The following is a 17455-nucleotide window of genomic DNA, read 5'->3' on the forward strand; positions in this document are numbered from 1 at the left end:
TGAGCTTCGCTCGCCCGACTTGGGTAAATTACAGTACTTTTATAGATCACTATACGAGCCGGGCTGAGCTTCGCTCGCCCGACTTGGGTAGATTACAGTACTTTTATAGATCACTTTACGAGCCGGGCTTAGCTTCGCTCGCCCGACTTGGGTAGATTACAGTACTTTATAGATCACTATACGAGCCGGGCTGAGCTTCGCTCGCCAGACTTGGGTAGATTACAGTACCTTTATAGATCACTATACGAGCCGAGATCAAGATCCATACAACTTCTAGACCCATAAAAATAAGATCCAGTAAGGTCCAGTTCACTTCCAGGCTATCAAAATGAGATCCAGTAGGATCCATACAACTTCCAAACCCATAAAAACAGGATCCATAAAACTTCCAGATACATAAAAACAAGATCCAGTAGGATCCAGTTCACTTCCAGACCATTAAAATGAGATCCAGTAGGATCCATACAACTTCCAGATACATAAAAACAAGATCCAGTAGGATCCAGTTCACTTCTAGGCCATTAAAATGAGATCCAGTAGGATCCAGTTCACTTCCAGGCCATTAAAATGAGATCCAGTAGGATCCAGTTCACTTCTACACCATTATAATAAGATCCAGTAGGATCCATACAGCTTCCAGATACATAAATACAAGATCCAGTAGGATCCAGTTCACTTCCAGACCATTGAAATGAGATCCAGTAGGATCCAGTTTACTTCCAGACCATTAAAATGAGATCCAGTAGGATCCATATAACTCCCAGACACATAAAAACAAGATCCAGTAGGATCCAACTCACTTCTACACCATTATAATAAGATCCAGTAGGATCCATACAGCTTCCAGATACATAAAAACAATATCCAGTAGGATCCAGTTCACTTCCAGACCATTGAAATGAGATCCAGTAGGATCCATACAACTTCCAGATACATAAAAACAAGATCCAGTAGGATCCAGTTCACTTCTAGACCATTAAAATGAGATCCAGTAGGATCCAGTTCACTTCCAGACCATTAAAATGAGATCCAGTAGGATCCATACAACTTCCAGATACATAAAAACAAGATCCAGTAGGATCCAGTTCACATCTAGACCATTGAAATGAGATCCAGTAGGATCCATACAACTTCCAGATACATAAAAACAAGATCCAGTAGGATCCAGTTCACTTCCAGACCATTGAAATGAGATCCAGTAGGATCCATACAACTTCCAGATACATAAAAACAAGATCCAGTAGGATCCAGTTCACTTCTAGACCATTAAAATGAGATCCAGTAGGATCCATATAACTCCCAGACACATAAGAACAAGATCCAGTAGGATCCAGTTCACTTCTAGACCATTAAAATGAGATCCAGTAGGATCCATATAACTCCCAGACACATAAAAATAAGATCCAGTAGGATCCAGTTCACTTCTAGACCATTAAAATGAGATCCAGTAGGATTCAGTTCACTTCCAGACCATTAAAATGAGATCCAGTAGGATCCAGTTTACTTCTACACCATTATAATAAGATCCAGTAGGATCCAGTTCACTTCCAGACCATTGAAATGAGATCCAGTAGGATCCATATAACTCCCAGACACTTAAAAATAAGATCCAGTAGGATCCAGTTCACTTCTAGACCATTAAAATGAGATCCAGTAGGATTCAGTTCACTTCCAGACCATTAAAATGAGATCCAGTAGGATCCAGTTCACTTCCAGACCATTGAAATGAGATCCAGTAGGATCCATATAACTCCCAGACACTTAAAAATAAGATCCAGTAGGATCCAGTTCACTTCTAGACCATTAAAATGAGATCCAGTAGGATCCAGTTCACTTCCAGACCATTAAAATGAGATCCAGTAGGATCCAGTTCACTTCTAGACCATTAAAATGAGATCCAGTAGGATCCATACAACTTCCAGATACATAAAAACAAGATCCAGTAGGATCCAGTTCACTTCTAGACCATTAAAATGAGATCCAGTAGGATCCAGTTCACTTCCAGACCATTGAAATGAGATCCAGTAGGATCCATACAACTTCCAGATACATAAAAACAAGATCCAGTAGGATCCAGTTCACTTCTAGACCATTAAAATGAGATCCAGTAGGATCCAGTTCACTTCCAGACCATTAAAATGAGATCCAGTAGGATCCATACAACTTCCAGATACATAAAAACAAGATCCAGTAGGATCCAGTTCACATCTAGACCATTGAAATGAGATCCAGTAGGATCCATACAACTTCCAGATACATAAAAACAAGATCCAGTAGGATCCAGTTCACATCTAGACCATTGAAATGAGATCCAGTAGGATCCATACAACTTCCAGATACATAAAAACAAGATCCAGTAGGATCCAGTTCACTTCCAGACCATTGAAATGAGATCCAGTAGGATCCATACAACTTCCAGATACATAAAAACAAGATCCAGTAGGATCCAGTTCACTTCTAGACCATTAAAATGAGATCCAGTAGGATCCATATAACTCCCAGACACATAAGAACAAGATCCAGTAGGATCCAGTTCACTTCTAGACCATTAAAATGAGATCCAGTAGGATCCATATAACTCCCAGACACATAAAAATAAGATCCAGTAGGATCCAGTTCACTTCTAGACCATTAAAATGAGATCCAGTAGGATTCAGTTCACTTCCAGACCATTAAAATGAGATCCAGTAGGATCCAGTTCACTTCTACACCATTATAATAAGATCCAGTAGGATCCAGTTCACTTCCAGACCATTGAAATGAGATCCAGTAGGATCCATATAACTCCCAGACACTTAAAAATAAGATCCAGTAGGATTCAGTTCACTTCCAGACCATTAAAATGAGATCCAGTAGGATTCAGTTCACTTCCAGACCATTAAAATGAGATCCAGTAGGATCCATACAACTTCCAGATACATAAAAACAAGATCCAGTAGGATCCAGTTCACTTCCAGACCATTAAAATGAGATCCAATAAGATTCAGTTCAATTTATTTTTTTGTTTGTTTACAAAAATGTATTTTGCAATAATCGACTATAATTTGGACCAAAAAAAGACAGTTTTTTACATCTTGTGCCTCAATGGAAGCATTTTATGGCTCCAAAAACAATACAGTTCTTGCCATACCCATTCCCTACCAGAAGCAAAAAACCCGAAGTCTTAGTATTGAGTTTGAAGAGAGATATCGTGCTGATTAACTAACTAACTAACTAACTAACTAACTAACTAAATAACAGAAAGTGTTTTTTTGCGATTTCTCGGCACAGGAAGCACCAATCAAGATGCGGTTTTCACTGTTGGATTGGTATTTTCAGGCACAGACTTTCCACCATTGGAAATATTTGTCAATTCTGTAAGCCTGATGCAGGAAATTAAAAAAACTGAAATTTCAAAATACCAAAAGCAATATATTCACCCAAATTGAAAATTTGGTGTGAATATGAAACCTTGAAAAAGACATCTAAATCCAAGCTGTAATAAAAGTAAAAAATCCAATAAGAGGAACCATTTCATTGATGTTGACATAAAGATTTCACAAAAAAAAACCCCATCCGAATAAAATATCAGAAGATTTAAGGAATCTGACAAATATTTTTCTATAGGTCGGAATGACATCCTTAAAAAAAGAGGTAAGAGGGTCATTTTTTTAAAGAGAAAGCTTGAGTGGATCTACATGAATGAGAATGTCAAATGCATATGTCTTTTTTCCATTTTATTGAATGATTTTCTTTCTTTTTTAAAGGCAAAAGGTTGTTTGCACATTCATGTGCCCATAGAAGTATTTTCTAGAGCTGCTAAACAGTTTCGTGTTAAACATTTGAACCGTTTTGAGTTTATTGGAAATGAATGTTAATGATACTTATGATTTCTTTTGTTAATCTGTTCTTGAATACAATTAAACTGGATTTATTATTATTTTTTAGTCAATTAAAAATTATTATTCATGGTAATTCATCTTGTTCTGCTACCTTGGAGAAAATTATGCCAATTTTTTAATGAAGGTTTGGATATAATTTGGGTATGACAAGTGGATCTAATAGATTTATCATGATATTAAAGAATTTTCTGCTTCATTTGTGGAATCATGAGAATTTTAGGAGTTAAATTCTTAGTATTTTGGATATTAGATATCTGGCCCGACATTTGGGACCGAAATGCCTTTGTGTACCTTAATTGTCACTAAATACATCAGTGCTAAGCAATCTGAGTGCCGCAGTACACTAGTGTAAGTATGTCCACCACTGAAATACAGCATAATGTCAATTCGCTGGAAAAATAGGCCGAAATCAGCCATCACGTAGAAGTCAAGTCACTTTCTGATCTTGACGAGTCTAGCTGCACGGTGTATTTACTCAGGCAATAGGTAGACAAAGCCTCACTTCTCATATCATACCCAGACCCCATAAAAATTGACAAAATTCCCTCCAAAGCTAATTATTCCTTATAACTATCACGAACTTTTTTCACTAGATCAACTCAATCAATTTACAACATTAATAAAATTTTCACAATAAATACTTAATACTTATAAAAGTAATACTTAAAGTAGTTAACAATACTAAACATCTGATTCATCACTGAACCTTCGAGTAGATCTATATTTAAAATTAGCAGTAACTCAAAGATGTGCTAATTTTAATGATCCATTGAATTTTCCTAATAATGTCTTCGTTTCGGCACATTCATGTCATAGTCAGGTAATGGAGTTCCTGGAATTTCAGTATCTTCCGTATGTACAAGCGCATGCTTTGGCACATCATCACTCATATTGAAATAACTCCAAGGTAATTGACTTCTTAATTCTTGTGGTGTTCTCACATGTCCACTTAATCGATCAGCTTTTGAATCATCTAGTCCACTATCAGGTCTGTATAAAATTAAATCTTCATGACCTGTGGAATTTAAGTAATATGAACTTGATGGTCTCGAATTAAATTCTAATCTATTTGGCTTTGGCGGAGGTGTAGGTCTGATTTTCATTTCCTTATAACTAATGTCTGGTGAGATTTCATCATATTCGAGGTTTCCATTACTTGTATGGAATCGATTTAATCGATTCTCAATATCATTGTCATAAGTACTATTCGGAAATTGTTGAAGCTTACGTGAATGATTGTAGTATGATGCAGACAGAACTGGACGTTGTATTTTAAAGTCAATTGAATCATCATCAAAAACATCATCATCCATTGACTTTGTCTTCTTCTGTTTGGTACTTGTGGCATATAATTGATGTGGATAGACAAAGTCTTGTTCACGTGATGTGTCATTGTATCTTTTTTCGGAATGTCCATCTTTTGAAATCACCTCATTTGTTGACATTTTTTCATCGCTGTCATTCTCATATGCTGGATTATCATTTGCCATTATTGCAGCATTTCCATTTGCCTTTCTTGGTTCAGCTTCTTGACTTTTTTCTTTCTTGGACCATGTTGTGTGGACAATAGTCACTGCCCAGACGATATTACAGATTAAGAAAAAGACTAATTTTGATGTAATAAGAAACATTGCAACTGGCGGGACATAACGTAGTGAAAATGCCAATTGCTCAAAATTTGGTCTCGTCTCTTTCATGTTAATCACTTCAAGTATCTGCATAAGTCCATCATTTTTCTATGAAAACAAATACAAAAATCAATTAGTAAGACGATCCCTATTGTCAATTAAGTCCATGACTCACCAAAACGAATACAAAGTCAACCACATAATAAACCGTCGCCAAAACATCAAAAATGACAGTGGCAATGAGAATAAAAACTAATGGGAGGAAGAAAAATCGTTTTCTCTTGACTGTGAATCTCACACCACACAATGCCAATAAGGCAAAAGCAATTAATGCAATGTGTAGTACCAAATACGTTATTGTAAATATGTAGGTTCGACGTACAGCTTCAGTTTCGCCTGGCATGATTACATCGACAAAATTAATTATATTGAATTTCCTCCATTGAAACTTTGGCTCACATTTTTCAACTGTTGACAGAACAAAATAAGCAATGAATTTGAATAAAATCTTAATTTTAAGATGGGTATGCCAAACCTCTAAAGTAGAACATATAAAACATATAAACAAGCGGCGAATTTTGTGTTTCAATTATACACCATCTGGATAGGAGACCTAATATGGCAAATGCAGAGTACACGACACCTACAAACTGTAAATAGAGATAAAATGACATTAGAATTATTCTATTGTTGCTATGAATTATCTAATCAATCAATATCAGTGACTTATGTTATCAATTAAATCGTGATATTCGATAATTAATTATTATTTTGGGTATTATTTGTCATCATGATGGAATTGTTTTGAAATTGAACGTAGAAAGCATTGACCTGGATTATGCCAACCCGGTAAACTTTAAATTTCTTTGAAGGAGGCTGTTGATAGAGACAATGTAGAACTTGATATTGGATATTGGCAAAGAACCAGCGATAAAGCCAGTTTTAGACGTTAACTGAGAATCGCCATGGATCACAGCTGATCTGTATGGCCAGCAAAGCAAGTAAACTATAAATTCTAAAGGAAAATGCTTAAGGACAGGGTTTCTTATCGTAATTTTGTTCCTTTACTCTTTCAAAACAAATTCTAGTTACTTCATTGTACAGAAGGTTTATACAACATGTGTTATGTATTATCAAATTGTATTATCAAAATATCAATGAAAATTTGGAACAAAAGCATTCCATAGCACCTATTGGAATTGAATGAGCTAATTATAGGAAATTCTAGAAATAGTGAACTATTTTCTTTGAATGAGTTAACAACTAAATGAATAAATTACCGGCCTACTAAGTTAAAGATGAAAGAAGTGATTTGCTTGACAAGCCGTAGAATAAAAAGTACTTTGATAGCTCACTTAACAAGGTGCAAGTCATGAAAGTTGATATTGATTTTCAATTCCCCAAGTTCGAATCCCACCATCAGCCTATACATAGACTTTTCGGAAGTTTAGAAACTTATTTAGGCTTCTTGAATAAGTTTTTAATGATAATCAGAATATTACAGACAGATGACATAAGTACATACGAAGTAACGAATATTCCGACTCGACCAGAGCTTTCGTACTCGATTCGACCTCATATTCTCATTCTATACAAAATTCGAGTCGACATTGAGCTCTGTAGAATCAAAAAGTTAGAAAACCTTTCAGAAATGGAAATTTAATGGAAAAGTTCTAACTTTTTCTGGACATAAAACTTCAAACCCTAATTTATCATTGACTAAAAAATAATTTTGTCACTAAGCTGCTCAAAAAAGATTTCGTGCAATAGAAAAATTCAAAAAAATTCTTCCGATTTATCTCTTCATAGCTTGTTAAAATTATATCATGAACATAGATCACGATTTAATTGCAAACAATGTCGTTAAGCGTAACAACAGCGAGAAGGTCAGTTCATCTATTTTTGAAGGCATAGCGGCTAAGTGTCTAGTGTAAAATACCTGAACTATGTTTAGCTATAATCATCTCATTTGTTAAATTATTTTATTATTTTCAGTCTCTTGACTTTATGACTCAATATGAGGACAAAGCATCTTAATTGTGATATACTTTTTGATCAGGGTGGCATGTATTTGTTGAATTGATGTCGTGATACGTTTTGTGCATTTTTAATGAAAGAGGTGACACGTGCTTGCTTTGAAGGTGTCAGTAGTTATGCTTTTTAGTAGTATTTGGAAGTATTGTCAGAAAAATTGAATGTTGGAGAACATTTTTAGGAACAGTTAGGAAGGAAAATGGGGAAATTTGGATATAAGCTTGGAATTTATTATCTGTTGTTTGCTAGATACTGCCTTTGCCTGACTAAATGTTAAATTATAACAATTCATAGATACAGAGTAGATTTAGAGCTTAGAACATAGCAACACTAACTGCTTTGTCTAGACAATTCCATGTAGAACAAGCTATGACTGATCGACCATTAGTCTAGCTAGACATTTTATGTCATTTGTGTAGCTGTTATGCTCAGAACTATGCATTCTGTCGACTGATTACATCCTAGTATCCCTCACCAAACTCATCGAGATCTTGCATTTTCCCAAACTTTATCAGTAACTGTACTTGATCTATCTTATATACACAACTTTGTATAACAGAAATAGGTAGTAAATTAAATACAATTCCGTTGTCACAAGCTATATTGTACACAAAATATTTCAACAACACGCTTTAAAATACTTATCAAAAATTTTATCTAAACAGTAACTAGTTCAACAACCAGCAATCATATGACTTAAACACGAGCGCCACAAATGCATAAGGTTCTGTGTGGGATCCACATGGGAGGCAAATGGAAGCTGTTTCCATTTGGTGTTAGAAAAAGAGCTTTAGAGGAGCTTTAATAGCTCTTTGGTGAAGCCTTCTTCATTTTTGTCACTTGAGGCTACCCACTCCAAATTCCTTAGATTCCACAATAAATTCACAATTAATCTTTGACAAATTCACAGCTTAGAACATCCACAAAAGTAAACAATTCATATTTTGGCAATAACTCATAATTAAATTCTCATTCAATTCACAAATCACTTCTGTATTTCACTTCCATTTTTTCCAACAAGATTCTCAATAGTCCCCAAACTCAATTAAGCCAAATTAATTCCCAATCGTGATTCTAAAGCTTGCAAAAAAAGAGACTTACCAATGAATAAATTATCGCGCCGTACATGATTGAGTTACTTCGCGCCATGGTGCTTTGATATGTTCTGTCCACAATTTTGTCTTTTTTTGGTTGTTTATTCCAATATTATTTTTTTACGACTTCCACAATGTCTTCTTCTTGTCTATTATCTTATCACTAATATGAAATCATCATAAGGAACAATTGTCACAAGAACGAAAAAAAGTGACAACTCGTTTACAATCAATTAAAGCTGATTAATCAGTTCGAGTGCCTTTTAATTCTGAGAGAATAAAAAATAAAAAAAAATCAATAAGAATTCACTGCTACATACAAATGCACTTGAGAATGTTAGCGCTTCACATTTATTTAATTATTTATTTACTTTCAAGATTATTTGTCGAGCGTGTATGACTCACAATGTAAACAGTTTCAGCATATTAATAGAAATTTTTACATTTTATTGTGTGATAATGCCGAGATTCTATTGCCTTTTTTTTGTGTGTGTCACAAAAACGCGAACTGTCTAATTTTCTTATTTAATTGTTCAATTCATCAGCTTTCCGACATCTGACTAACTATTCTAATGCGCAAACAATGACTGTCGTTAAGACTTTGAGTCGCACTTCAAGTAAATGATTTTTTTTTTGTTTTTGTCTTGCCTTTAAACACCAAACACGTCTTCCATAAATTAATTGATTGCCTCATAACAACAAACACACGAACGGAAGATTTTTTTTTTCAGAGACTCTGTCAAAGAATACTTTTAGGAATTATTTTTAAATGCCTGTTGCATTTGAATAGATCCGAGTAATACAGGAGTGATGTGATTTTATGGTTGATTTGATTGATGACTAACTTATATTCTCTAATCTACCTTAACTAATAATGAGATCGATCAAGAAATTTGAGCAATTTTCCTGGAAAGCATACGGCAATGGAAACGATGAAAATCTAGCTCCAGTTTTACTCGACCTTGAACTTGAAACGAATTTCATCGAATCTGATCTAATCCCAAAGTCATGGTGATCTGGGACAAAAAATTCAGCCCTCTTGACCACATGTGCTTTCCAAGAATCAATCTCAGATGTCATTGGAGTAGTCATGGACAAAAATCCAGCTCCAGGTCGAATTTACTCTGAACTGAGGACGGATTTTATCTAATCCGATCTGTAGCCAGTGTCACATTGATCTGGGGCTGGAAGTTTGGCAATTTCTACTTGGTGTGATTTCCAAGTGTATATTAGGTATTGATTGCGTTTTCTTTAAAGCTCTTCTGACTCTCCTAAAATGCACACGGCTCCCAAAATGCACACATAGTATTTCCAAGCTAATGTGACTCTGGCGTAGAGTCAGATTTGATAAAATTTGTCCCCAAGTCAGATTCATGTCAGTCTGATGACACTATATTCCAACTTATTCATGCCGTGAAACTTCCAGCTTATTTACAATAACGCCAAGCAATACTTTATTCTTAAAGACTATTCAAACACACCTTATGCAAGTTCTCATATCTGCTACCCGCATATAACTATTGTTACAATGCATACTTCAAAAGAAATATAACAATTTTACTGCTGTTATTTCCCGCAACTCACGATTATTCACTAATAACGAGCAAGCAACATTCCTGAACTTAGCATAATTTGGATTGGATTATCAATCAATAGAAGCTAGCTATGTAGAAGTGAATAGTCTGATAGAGTATCGGTATCATTCGAACTGTGTCAAAAGTTCAGCAGTTATTTGAGACCTGCTTCAACATTTCTAATCTTTATCAGGAAAGAGAATTGCCAATAATAGGTTTCTAGCTGTAGTATAATAGCCTTTGTCTTTACCTAGGCCGCATCTTTGCAATTAGTTACGGCATCAACCCTTTAAAACCTCAATTCGTTAGTCACTACACAATGTTAATAGCAATGCTTCGAGAAAAGAAAGTTAAATCATCTAGAAAACACCAAACAAAATGAGCCACATTCCCATGCATATGACGTATCCCAAATGAATCTCAACCTGAATCTCAATATAAACAAAAACATCAACAGATCTTCCAAACTGATTGTTTAATCACATCGCATAATCAAACCGGTTTCACATCAACTCCTGTACAACTCGGGATTGTTCTTACGAGACAAAAAATTGAGAGAAGAATAACACACATCCACTTTTAATATTACTATATAGTATATTTATTACACAATAATACAATACTTGATATTCATATTTATAGATATTATTCATGAAGACATTAGGTATTTATGTAAAATAAAAAAAGAGAGGTGTTCAATGCTAATATGACGAAAATTTAAATGATGTGATTAATATAAATAACAAAAGAAATATTTTTTTTACACTTCACCGACTGATCTCAAGCAACGATCGTTCTTTACTCCGACACTTCACGTTGATGACTGACTGAGAGAGAGAGCGTACAGCACAAAACAGCACATAGCTTATTCTCAATAAAGGTGTTTACTTTAATATCATAACTAAGTGTAAAAAAATTCATTTATGTAATTGTGTATAAGTGATAAGATAAGTATTAAGGCATGACTACAATTATTATTATTGTTATTGTCAATACAGTATTTGTTGTTGCTGTTGCTTCATTCATTAGAGAGTCGGCATTAAAAAAAAATCTTAAAAATGTGTCTTTCGGTTTAAAGTGTTATTGTAGTTTGGTGGATATTGGAATGATGATTTTTCGTATGGAACTCTTGGCAAGCGCAAGTCATCAAATTCCATTTCTTCAACTGTTGTTGCTGTGCTACTCATACTTCGTGTGTCTGGAATTATTGCTATGTCTAATGTGGAACTAAATGTCTCTGTTTGTGATTCAACTGAGTTTTTACGCGGCGGTGGTTGCGGTGGAAGCGATTGTGGTCTTTCAGGTGCAGCACGCTTTGTTGATGCTTTTGAAAATGTTTCAAATTTAAGCGGTGGAACTTCATTCATACTTTCAATACTTCGAATTGACATAACAGGGCTTGGCGCCTTTTTCTTTGAAATCTCATGAATTTTAAACACTTGTTTCTGATTGTCACGACAAACTTTCCATACGGCAGTAAACATTGAATATATGACAGCAATATTTACCGTCAATAGTAATACACATTTAGACGAGATTAAGAAAAACAAAAGTGATGGTAAACTGCGAGTGTCTGCTGGTAATTTGTTAAAGAAATCAGTAAAGTATTCTCTGTTTCCTAGCTCTAAGGTTGTCATGACATTGTCCGAATTGTAATACATTAAGAAGAACTCAACGATATAAAATGCGCAACACAAAAAGTCCAAAATTATTATCGCGATAAAGGTAATAAAAATGGGTGAGTAATATGACCAGAACAAAAAGTGTCGATTTCTTGATGTTTTACTGACACCAGCTGTAAATTATTTCCAATTATTAATTCAAAATTTTATCTTCTGGGGTATTTATAAGTGACATTTGGCATTTAAGTAATACGGAGGCTCGACTGGCACACATGCAACTGTTGCAAACAAGGCATTTAAAGCAAAAGAGTCTAAAGACGATCATAGTACGATTAGTCGGTCATGTATAAGGTTATAAACTTGACATTTCACTGCAGTTTATGAAAATAACTATCCAAAGTAGCACGAATCAGTAAATCGATCAAAAATTCAACCACAGACCAGCGTGACTCTGACTTTTTATCGGATTCCGTTCAAATTCGGCACCATGCCTGAGTCAAGCCGATCATGATTCTGGATCGCTTAATTGACTTGAACTATTTGGAGCGATTAGGAAATGACTGCAAAGTGCCCGAGTGGACAACTAGATCAACAGACGACTAATGACACATTTTAAGGAATGTTACCCAAATCTGTACACTTTAACTGCAGCTTAAGAGATCCTCAAGGATAAAATGCTATACGTCACTTACAAATGACCCCATTGACTAACTTACTCATAGCCCTAATTGCAGCCAATATCAAAAATATGTTCAGTACCAAATAAATGATTGAAAACGTTAAAGTTCTCAAAACAGCTACCGTTTCTTGTGGCATTTCCAGTCTCACTGTTGGCACTAAGTCGATTCCCAAAGCATCCCATTGAATTGTGTTGTGACAAGCTCCTTTTCGAAAATACAGCAAGTACATCATGTATGTAAATGGAGACTTTGTAAAATCGAATGTACAGACAAAGGCACATATTGACAGAACTGATATTCCTATGAAGATGATGCCTGAAATCTAAGATGACAGGAATGAAGAATCACAATATTTTAATATTAATCCACAAACTCACTATACAGTATAATGAAACTAAGTAAATAATTGTCTTTGGTGCCTTCATAATTTAATTTAATTCCTTTGCTCTAATTTTCAATACTTCCCAAATGTCCAAACTAAAGTAAACTAAATAAACTCAAGACAAGATAGTAATTCAATCCATCAAATGATTCCATATCCAATTGCTGATATCTTATCGCCTATAATTCATCAAAAAACTAGTCATTGGACATAAGATGATATAAAAATATTTCGGCAGATTCCCCAATTGCGTCACATCATTTTTGCGGATTAAGATTTGGATCTAAATCATGTAAATTAGCTGACTAAATTACATCTAACCTTATTAACTCGAGACATTAAGCTTACTTCCTTAAATTGTGTCTACTAAATAGTTCCTACTGCCAAAACATTCATTCGTCAAGTTATTAATCATGCACGCGTCTACATTGACACAACGATGAAATTGTTTATATATCTGCCAATTCCCATGTCGAACTCACAATGGCAATAAATGCTTAAATTGTTATGAACAAGTCGATGACGAATCTCTTTTTACTCTTGAGGCTATAACAATTATGATTGTTAATGGCAATGCACGCATTTGGAATTTATAATGAGATATTTTATGTAGGTGGATGAAAGGATTTCCTTTTTTTGGTTCTATAGATGGATGTAAATTTCTAGGTGTGAGGAACTTGAGAGTTATGAAGTTTTGATGATTGATTTTGGATGATTCTAAGGTTAATTTGAATTTGAAGCTTTGTTTAGGATTGATTTGCATACTTTTAAGGAAAAAATTGACAAAACTTGACTGTCTATTAGTAGATTGTCATATATCAGGTCTTTGGTCTTACTTGCGAATTTCGCTGGCTTTGCAGATCGATTGCGATCCAAGAGACGTCGACTAAAACTGGTTCTGTCATTCATCTGCCAATTATCGATACCAAATGCTAAATCCATTAGTTCTTGGGCTACAATTCTTAATAAACTATACTGAAATCTCTTATAAAGTCATAAAAGTCAAAGGTCACTGAACCACAATTGAAACAGAAGAAAGCAATAATCTTCTTAAAAACTAGAAATTACCAGACTAATTGACAAACTAAGAACTTATTCTCCTTAAAACTAGTTCTTTGAACATTTTTTGAAAACAAGGAAGTATAAAAGCTTTTTGATAAGATATCTGATTCTGATTAACATTAAATGCTGTCATATATTGATCAATAAAGATTAATCGATTTGACAAAAACTTTCTTTTGTATTTTGTTGAAGCAATCTTTTGTTTATTGTAGATTAAGGCTGATTAGTAAGTGACGTCAGGATTGAAATGAGACCTAAATAGCACAGGTAATTGTTGAAATTGACATCATTAGTTGTTGATCTGATAGACTCAACTCAGAATCAGAATCGATTTTCTGAATCAATTTTGGTTCAGAAGTTAATGATTAAAAATGCATAACTGCAGCCTTGGACCAACTATAAGATGCAGCAGCCAAAAACTACAGGCATGTGCATCTACAACGCAGAAAATACAGTCATGCATTTCTTGACCGAACATTAAAAAGTAACAATTAAAAACAAAACAGCTGTAGTTCCTATTGCCTAAAATTATTTTTATTAAATATCTAATTTATAGGTAGCCCTACATTTATACTCTGTGAGCTTCTCAAAATATACAATTTCTCATCATTCACTTTCGCTTCCTTAGTTTGACTTAAATTATTCCACACAGATGGTACAATGACAATCATTGATAATATATTTAAGACATAGAATAAATAGTACTTTAAAGACGTGTACATCATCAATGCAGGTGGAAATGTCAAAACATTTGCATTGACTTTCTCTAATATGGGTCGGATGGCTTCTTTATTTCGTATTTCCATAACAGTCATGGCACCATATGTAGACGAGCTTCTCGCATAATCAACACTGTAATAAGCTGCTGAAAAATTGTCGAGGATGAAAATCAGCACCATCGTAGTAACAAATGGAAATGTAATCAAAATGCATGCCAGGAGATGACGTTTTGCTAGATAATTCAGCGTTACTGTGGAATAAGAGTCACTAGATGATGATTCAGTTCATGATGACTAAAGGCAAGGAGATGGAACTTGTTCGGCAATTGCGAGAAGATGCGGGTAGTTGCAGGTTAGTGCGGATGAATGCAGTCGAGTTTTCAAGTTCCATCTCCTTGACTAAAGCAATACATACGAATAACTAAAGCACTGGCTAGAATCAAGCAGCTATATAGAATCAGATATATAATTGAGATGATAAAGGTTCTTTCGATAGCTGACGTAGTGTCAGGTCTGTCAGCTTGAACAGCATTATAGCCCATAACATTCAAATGCGTCCAATCGCTTACATTTCCACAGTGTTGTGACTTATAATACATCAAGTGAATCATATAAGTCGTTGGCGATAAGCTGAATGGAGTTTCGATCAGACAGTAGTAAGAAAGTATTGAGAGACTTGACAAAATGATGAAAATCACTGACTGGCACTAATGGGAATGTATACAATTAATGCATGATTATTGAGAATATTTTGTGGAACTTACTGTTGAGTATAAAGCAATGGCTATAATTTGTCTCCGCGAAAATTCCATCGCTAAGCACAAAAATAAACTGAGAAATGAAATTTTATAGCAAAATATTTAAATACACATGTAGTTGTTACTATAAATCGTGATATTGATAAGGCCCGAGCATTTAATGGTGTTACATATTTTTATTTCATTCTAATCTGTCATGGTGTGTACACACAGGCACTCAATATAATAATAAATACAATAAATACTAAAAAATTTCATTATCTTAATCCTCTTGCGTTAGTTGTGTTGTGGCTGTAATATTTTCCGTACTTTTTGTGTCATCCTTTTTAGTCACTCGCAATTTATTTCCATCAATTACTTCCCAGCCGGCAAATACCATGAAGAATAAGACAAAAACACTAATGATGTTGATAATCATAACTTTTGTGAATATAAAGAACATCGTATTTGGTGCTATAATTCGAAATATTTGATCAATTTGTTCTATAAATGGTCTTGCTTCATTCCGATTCTCAATTTCCAACATTGTCATCGTGCCATCAACAGACTGTCAATTATTAATGATGAGTCATACAAAATTAGCATTTAATTGTACATAATAGAATCTTAATTAGCTATTAATTCATAATAATCGTGATCATTTAACTTACATAGCTTCGTAGACGATCGTCCGCATAGAGAGTTCCAGCTATAAAGTCAAACACAATCGACACATGAAGTATGAGTAAATAAGGTACAAATAGCACTATATATGCCATTCTTTTTGAGAGGAAGTAGATGTTGAAGAGTACTGCCGCTGAAAAAGTGTAGAGAAAAGTTGAGGAAGTTAGTTAAGGATTTAATTATATGAGGTAGAAGTGGGCGTATGCTGACAAATTATGAATCTAGACACACGAGCTGCACGATGCAGTAAAGTTCATAATTCTCAGAAAAAGGAGTTGAAAACAGCTATCACGATGCTATCAGGGCAACTATTAGCATGCTGACACGCTGACGAAGCGATGCTCTGACGATTGCAGTGTGCTGCTCGGGATATTCACTGTTAATCCACTATGAATCATAGAGAATCAACTGCCAAGTGAACGCCGCTTGATTCTAAATATTGGGACTACTTTGCGGACAACTTGCAACCGTGCATTGATCGGCCAACCCCAATAAAGGACACCAAATACTCACCAGCTGCAATCAGCGACACCAAAATAAGTAAACTATTGATAACAATTTGTATTATTGTCAATTTGTGTGTCCTCGTCACAATAGCATTCTCGTGTGGCATTATGATAAAGTCATTCAATACTTCAACATTTTCCAGTCCAAAAACAGACCAGTCTATAAAGCTATTGCAGTGATGCGATCGAAAGTAAAATAAATGAAAGAAATATGACTCAGGCGTGCTTGCAAATCCATCTTGAAATACACATTTGTAAGCCACTAATGAAAGAATTGATAAGACTAGCATTATGACACCTATTACCTGAAATAATTATCGACACTTAGTGGATATAAAGAATTGTATGTGCTAAATAATTACTTACGAAAGTGTAAACACTGCAAATTAATACGGTTGATCTTGAAAGATTCAACTTCATGGCTGACTTTTTTTTAACTTTAATGACTGTCCAAAGCAAATAACAAAATGTAAATGAAGCCTCAAACTTCCTAAAATTCTTTAACTGTGTGGCATTCACAGAAGTATGAAAATCTATTAAATTCGAAAAAAAACATTGATAAGATTCTTTTTTTGATATCGTACACAAACATTATCTTGGTTCAAATGGGTATGGGAGTGAAGATAATGATAAAGAATATTCATAAAACATATAGATCGGTATTTGCAATGTATTTGTATCGTGTATGATTAGTCTTAATGGATATGTAATACTGTATGGTTGATTGTTAATGAATCTGTAGATTCGTGTTGTCCATGCAGTGTGGAGCGAGACACTGGTGTTTTGACGCATTTTTTTAGGAATGCCATGAACTGAATACCGTGCTCGGTTTCAGTCGAAGTTTAAATTTAT

The 17455-nt window shown here is 34.5% G+C and overlaps 2 protein-coding genes across 5 annotated transcripts; both read right to left on the reverse strand.

The window, feature by feature from the left end:
• Positions 1-3701: 3701 nt before the first annotated feature.
• Positions 3702-13019, reverse strand: LOC139091243 (uncharacterized). 4 transcript variants are annotated; one of them, XM_070641224.1, is made up of 8 exons: positions 12891-13019; positions 12550-12835; positions 10976-12006; positions 9009-9386; positions 8645-8906; positions 6045-6159; positions 5685-5977; positions 3702-5617 (listed from the first exon to the last, which is right to left on the reverse strand). In XM_070641224.1, exons 5-8 carry the CDS (start codon positions 8690-8692, stop codon positions 4661-4663), a joined length of 1413 nt encoding a protein of 470 aa, XP_070497325.1. In that variant the 5' UTR covers positions 8693-8906; positions 9009-9386; positions 10976-12006; positions 12550-12835; positions 12891-13019; the 3' UTR covers positions 3702-4660. The 4 variants fall into 4 exon arrangements, with proteins under 4 accessions (XP_070497325.1, XP_070497326.1, XP_070497327.1 ...); XM_070641225.1 differs by lacking the exon at positions 9009-9386; XM_070641226.1 differs by lacking the exons at positions 10976-12006; positions 12550-12835; positions 12891-13019 and adding an exon at positions 10752-10813.
• Positions 13020-14469: 1450 nt separating this feature from the next.
• On the reverse strand, positions 14470-17118 carry LOC139091218 (uncharacterized). Its single transcript, XM_070641172.1, has 6 exons — positions 16970-17118; positions 16611-16908; positions 16085-16230; positions 15441-15981; positions 15092-15383; positions 14470-14927 (listed from the first exon to the last, which is right to left on the reverse strand). Exons 1-4 carry the CDS (start codon positions 17021-17023, stop codon positions 15697-15699), a joined length of 783 nt encoding a protein of 260 aa, XP_070497273.1. The 5' UTR covers positions 17024-17118; the 3' UTR covers positions 14470-14927; positions 15092-15383; positions 15441-15696.
• Positions 17119-17455: the final 337 nt, after the last annotated feature.

This window comes from Chironomus tepperi, unplaced genomic scaffold (genome assembly GCF_022539635.2).
Source record: "Chironomus tepperi strain 1889 unplaced genomic scaffold, CSIRO-AGI_Ctep_v1 contig_244, whole genome shotgun sequence".
Taxonomy (NCBI): Eukaryota; Metazoa; Arthropoda; class Insecta; order Diptera; family Chironomidae; genus Chironomus; species Chironomus tepperi.

Coding starts and splice junctions, on each gene's coding strand:
- LOC139091218 (XM_070641172.1), bottom strand. CDS start 17,023: ATGAAGTTGAATCTTTCAAGATCAACCGTATTAATTTGCAGTGTTTAC. Junction 16,909..16,969: donor TTTGCAGTGTTTACACTTTC/GTAAGTAATTAT, acceptor TAATTATTTCAG/GTAATAGGTGTCATAATGCT. Junction 15,982..16,084: donor ACGATCGTCTACGAAGCTAT/GTAAGTTAAATG, acceptor AATAATTGACAG/TCTGTTGATGGCACGATGAC.
- LOC139091243 (XM_070641225.1), bottom strand. CDS start 8,692: ATGGCGCGAAGTAACTCAATCATGTACGGCGCGATAATTTATTCATTG. Junction 6,160..8,644: donor GCGCGATAATTTATTCATTG/GTAAGTCTCTTT, acceptor CTCTATTTACAG/TTTGTAGGTGTCGTGTACTC. Junction 5,978..6,044: donor TTATATGTTCTACTTTAGAG/GTTTGGCATACC, acceptor TTCTGTCAACAG/TTGAAAAATGTGAGCCAAAG.